This window comes from Carcharhinus amblyrhynchos, chromosome 15, assembly GCF_965287045.1.
Source record: "Carcharhinus amblyrhynchos chromosome 15, sCarAmb.v2.hapA, whole genome shotgun sequence".
NCBI lineage: Eukaryota > Metazoa > Chordata > Chondrichthyes > Carcharhiniformes > Carcharhinidae > Carcharhinus > Carcharhinus amblyrhynchos.
This window is the reverse complement of record NC_137338.1, coordinates 21,859,535-21,865,534: the sequence shown is the minus strand read 5'-3', so window position 1 is coordinate 21,865,534 and position 6,000 is coordinate 21,859,535. Positions and strand designations below refer to the sequence as shown.

The window sequence follows — 6,000 nt, the reverse complement described above, 5'->3', positions numbered from 1 at the left end:
TTGTAAATAAAGGGATTTTGGTGGAGGGATTTCTGCCTCCGAAGTCTTATTATAGCAGCTGATGGAGGTTTTCCATCAATTGTACATATCTAACCCCAGTGCACCATTTATTCTCTTAGAAACTGTTCTTCCCTGTAATCGACAGTGGAAATATTTGAAAGCAAAACTAAATAAATGTATACAACAGTAGAAAATGTTTTAATTCCCAATGCTCCTGAAATAGATGGTTACAATCAATCAAATGTGAAGTGCACTTCACCATTAGAATGAGGAGGGTGAAGCGGAACTCCATGAAGATGCCGCAAGTCTGGCAAGTGGAGATTCATTCATGGCTGTTTCACTTGAATTCGTCACAGTGGCCAAGGATGGAGGGGCTGTCGGCAAACTTAGGCTTCCTCGAATAAATGGACTTTGAGGACTTCCAGCAGCTGAGCTCAGTGGGTTGGTGGGGGGAACAGAACCATTACCAACTGTCCAGTGGCATGTATAGTGGCTAAAAATAAAAATACAAATAAATGTTCAGTGCAACAAAAAAAACTGAAGAGATTGTGCCATATCTCATTTAGGAATTGTGGCGATCTAAGGTTATGTTACTATTTCCAAGGCTATTTTATATTGATTAAGGAAAGATTTGCATTTATATAATGTCTTTCATGGGCACAGGATTTCCCAAAGTGCTTTATAAGCAACAAAGTACTTCGGATGTGTAGGTTGTACAGTGGGAAACAATCATTATAAACAAATATATAGTCGCAAAATAAAGTTTGGGATAATTATAATGCAGATTCAGACACGTCATTTCCAGCAGTATTGGAACAGTCAGTTGTCCAGTGAGGTAGAGGAATGTTATTGATGTTAATAGCCCACCCTTCAATTCATTAATAAATGCTTGTGGGCAGCATTGTGGCACAGTGGTTAGCACTGCTGCCTCACAGCGCCAGGGACTCAAGTTTGATTCCTGGCTTGGGTCACTATCTGTGCAGAGTCTGCACATTTTCCCAGTGACCGTGTGCGTTTCCCCCAGATGCTCTGGTTTCCTCTGAAAGATATACTGGTTGGGTGTATTTGCCATGCTAAATGCTCCCTCAGTGTATCCGAACAGGCGCCAGAGTGTGGCGGCTAGGGGATTTTCAAAAGAACTTCTTTGCGGTGTTAATGTAGGTCTACTTGTGACACTAATAAATAAACTTTAAACTAAACTGAATTCCTACATCAATCAGTCCTTAACTCTGGCCATCTGCAAGCAGCACTTTTCAAAGGACACTAATCATTGAAATAAATGGAAATTGCATACAGAGACATTGATGAGGAATCATGCCTCCTCCTGAATATGCTGGAGTAAGAGAAAACTGGGGAGTCCAGGAATGCATCATGTTAATAGCTGCAATATCACAGAAATCCAGCAATTCTGCCATCTTCTAAGAACTCCTTTTCTAAATTACTCATCACAAATTCATTTTGTTTGGGGCAAGTGGTGGTGTAATGGTATTGTTGCTAAATCTCCTCTGAAATGCCTAGCTCAGATCAAAGGCCATTAGGAATGGGCAACAAATGTGATGTCCACGTTGCATGATTGAATAAAAAACACACTATGGCCGAGTGTGAATTACACAGATTACAACAGAAGATAGGAGACAAGTGTATGGAAAATTACCCCTCTGCCTCTGTTCTGATAAGCTGTACATGTTCAATGACATTGCAACATGTACAGCTCATAATCATTGTGCAATGCTGTTTTCAGTGAATCTTTTTAGCTGGTTTTAATTACAAGATCTATTTCACAGAATGAAATTCTAAGTTATCATTGCCTGGAATTTTCAGTAAAATAATGGTGAGGTTATTAATAAATCAGAGAGCAAATTCCATCCATTGATCAATAAGCATCAAAATCAGGATGTTGCTGTTCAAATTGTTCTGCTCCTCCAGAAGCTCAGTACCTTACAGGGAGACTGGGCATTCAAATACATGGGATATAGTGAGGTTACTGTGTTTACCCACTAAATAACATTGAGCTTTGTCTATTCAAGTGCAAGTGATTTTTTTTGTAACTGAAACTTAGCTTTGTGTGGAGTCTCATTCCTTCAGATGTTAATTATCATTGCTGATTTTAAGAAAGCTAATTTTTTAAAAAATCTTGCTACTTAACACAGATCTTCCTCTCTCTCAATGACATCAGCCATCATCTCCATTTTATTTTCTATACATGGTTATATGTTGAATTAAGCATTCTAATTTACACTTCATGATTCAGATTATGTGTATTCCAGGAATGATTATTCAATCTCGTTAGTTAAGGAAATATATGATAGTTTAAGTTTATTTATTGATATCACAAATTAGGCTTACATTAACACTGCAAACATGTGAAAATGTCTGTTTGGATGCACTGAGGGAGAATGCACCTAACCGGCATGTCTTTTCAACAGTGGGAAAAAAACCAGAGCGCCCGGAGGAAACCCACACAGACACAAGACGACTCCGCACAGACAGTGACCCAAACCAGGAATCGACCCTGGATCCCTGGGTCTGAAGCAGCAGTGTTAACCATTGTGTCATCGTGACACTTTAGCTGTTCACACAGGTCCACTGACCCTGGTCAAGGGTACTACGTGGTTTTGGATTTCTAACAACAGCAGGTTCCAGGGCAAAATCCCATAGGGAGGTAATAGCCTGGTGGCATTATAACTAGACTATTAATCCAGAAATCCAGTTAATGTTCCGGGGACAAGGGTTCGAATCCCACCATGGCAGCTGTTGGAATTTGAATTCAATAAAAAATATCTGCAATTAAGAATCTACTGATGACTGTGAAACCATTGCCGGCTGTTGGAAAAATCCATCTAGTTCATTAAAGTCCTTTAGGGAAGGAAATCTGCCGTCCTTACCTGGTCTGGCCTACATGCGATTCCAGAGCCACAGCAATGTGGTTGACTCTCAGCTGCCCTCAGGCAACTAGGGATGGGCAATAAATGCTGGCCAGCCAGTGATGCTCATGTCCCATGAATGAATAATAAAAGTAAGTCTGTGGGCAAGCACAAGTGTAATGAACATAGAGTGCTTTTGTTCACTACTTAGCACAAAATCAGTTTTAAAATGCCACACATGTATTGGTGTCATATTACTGGGACAGGTTTTAAAGTAAAATTTAAAATTGGATTTGAGAGATTTTATACTGAAATAATGTTTTTTCGAATAATGCAGAAACTGGTAGTCAAAGAAAATCAAAATTGTGTCAAGACATCAAATTTTAATCATCATTCATCTTGGTTTAACTGAGAAACCATATGGCTCTGATTTTAATCAGCAGGAACAACTGGTGGAATAATAGAATTCCTACAGTGTAAAAAGAAACCATTCAATCCATCAAGTCTGCATTGATTCTCCAAAAAAGTATTTTACCCAGGCTTCTGCCCATAACTCCACGTATTTACTTTGCTAATCCCCCTAACCTACACATCTTGGGACAATAAGGGGCAATTTAGCATGGCCAATCGACCTAACCTGCCCATCTGTGGACTGTGGGAGGAAACCGGAGAACCCAGAACTCACGCAGACACGGGGAGAATGTGCAAACTCCACACAGTCGTGCAAGGCTGGTATTTAACCTGGATCCCTAGTGCTGTCAGGCAGCAGTGTTAACAAATGTGCCACCATGCCGAAGTGGGCAATAACATATAAAATAATTGAGGCACAGTATTTAACAGCTTATTCTTGCTACAATTGCTACCCACCCACTTCTGGGCAGCCTGCAATCCCCACAATTTCAAGTATGACCCTAGACTCCTCTATTAGTTACAATTTGGAGGTACCATTGTGTTGGCTGTGTTCCACTAATGGTACAAAGTCCTATGTAGTCTAACAAGGGATCACTGCAGGCTGCTCAGATATAGACAAATATAAGTTATTTTTGGAGATTGTGGCTGGAGTGTAGGAGAGAGGTAGTCATGAAGTGCGGCCTCTTTCCCACCATCCATGAGTGGCAGCATGGACAAGTTGGGCCGAAGGGCCTGTTTCCATGCTGTAAACCTCTATGACTCTATGAGTGATTTTCCCACACCCCTTTAAATACTGGCTTTGAGTTCAGCTCCCCTTCAGAGCCTCCCAATTCTCCAGTGTCCATGAACAATGAATCATTTATGATCACTGGATTCTGCACTCTCAAAGGTGCCAGGCAGACAGTGTGATGCTCTCCTGTTGCTGTGCCAGCAAACATACAAACCCAAGACCTGATGCACCCTGGACATTCTTTCTTCCATCTTCTTCCATTGGAAAAAAGGTACAAATGTCTGAGTCATGCACTAAGCGACTCAAGAACAGTTTCTTCCTTGCTGCCATCAGACTTTTGATTGGACCTACTTTGCATTAAGTTGATCTTTCTCTACACCCTAGCTATGACTGTAACACTACATTCTGCACTCTCCCCTTTCATTCTCTACAAATGGTATGCTTTGCTTGTATAGTGCACAAGAAACATTATGTTTCACTGTATGTTAATACATGTGACAATAATCAATAAAATCAAATCAGAAATCAAAATCTCACTTAACAAATATGAGTTCAGTTGATTACCTATTGATAGATTTCTCTTGAATTTAATTGTAACTTTTAAATTATTTTACATGAAAGAGCTGATGTTTTATCCAAGAAACAATTACTGGATAAAAGCAAATTACAGCAGATGCTGGACTCTGAAACCAAAAGAGAAAATGCTGGAAAATCTCAGCAGGTCTGGCAGCATCTGTAAGGAGAGAAAAGGCTGACATTTCGAGTCCAAATGACCCTTTGTCAAGGCAATTACTGTGTCATATCAATTGAATTTCCAGAATAAAGCAACATTATTAAGTATAATTTAATTTGAAGTTTAAATAAATATAGAGAAATTCCACCCACCGACGAAATTTGCAACAACCCTACCTGGATGTGGGATCTACTTGCCTCACCTGCTATTGGATCCACTTCCAGCTGTATGAGTAACTGGTAACATGTTGGCATATGGCGGAGGTGGCAAAGTTGGCCAGCTGTCATGCCCTGGTAAAGCCTGAAGGCTGTTACTGGGATTTTCTGAAATAGATACTTGATAAAAATATAAAATAGATCAGTAAACCAGAAAGTTTGTTTTGGAAATAAATAAGGTCAACCACTTTTCTTCCCAGATGTTAACTCCAGCCACTTATAAAAGTTATTCCAGGTGAGAGGTCAGGGACGTTAATCTTTGGAACCTTGGGAAATGAGGAATTATTTGGAGCTTCCTTGTCCTGCTAATAAGTTACACTCTTATTGTTGCTACTTTTTAAAAAATTGATGATAATTTCAAAACTTTGCATTGTTCAACATTTAAGCTGAAATTATCTTATTCACAATAGCAAACATTAGTCTTAAAGAATCTCAAACCATATAAATCATAGGAAGCCTGCAGTGCAGAAGGAGACTGTTTGACCCTCGAGTCTGCACCAACCACAATCCCACCAAGGCCCTATTTCCATAACACCACACATTTACCCTGCTAATCCCTTGACAGTAGGGTCAATTTAACATGGCTAATCAATCTAACCCATGCATCTTTAGACTGTAGGAGGAAACCAGAGCACCTAGAGAAAACCCACACAGATACAGGGAGAATGGGCAAACTCCACATAGACAGTGACCTGAGGCCAGAATTGAATCTGGTCCCTGGCACTGTGAGGCAGCAGCGCTTTAAGGGAGCAATCACTGAAACATTACACCCCTAAGGTAAACCACCATAATCTTAAAACTTCCTTTCACATAGAAACAAAAACATAAGCATAAGCTTTTTCGAAAGATTTGTTCAACTGGACCATCCCCACCCCCAACCCCTTAGATGATTTCTTGTAATTTGTATCTAATGCTTTGTTGACCAAGCTAACCCTCTAACAACTAATGTAAGAACTAGGGGCAGCACAGTGGCACAGTGTTTAGCACTGCTGTCTTACAGTGCCAGGAACCTGGGTTCAATCCTGGCCTCAGGTCACTGTCTGTGTG

The 6,000-nt window shown here is 40.2% G+C and overlaps 1 protein-coding gene across 1 annotated transcript in view; it reads right to left on the bottom strand.

Moving 5' to 3' along the window:
* Positions 1–261: 261 nt before the first annotated feature.
* LOC145352924 (T-box transcription factor TBX19-like) overlaps positions 262–6,000 on the bottom strand; it is a 28,363-nt gene continuing 22,624 nt past the window's right edge. Inside the window, exons 7-8 of the mRNA XM_080203227.1 lie at positions 4,941–5,073; positions 262–493 (exon numbers count right to left, since the gene is read on the bottom strand). Coding sequence (XP_080059353.1) covers positions 262–493; positions 4,941–5,073 — 365 coding nt within the window. The remainder of the gene's footprint in view (positions 494–4,940; positions 5,074–6,000) is intronic.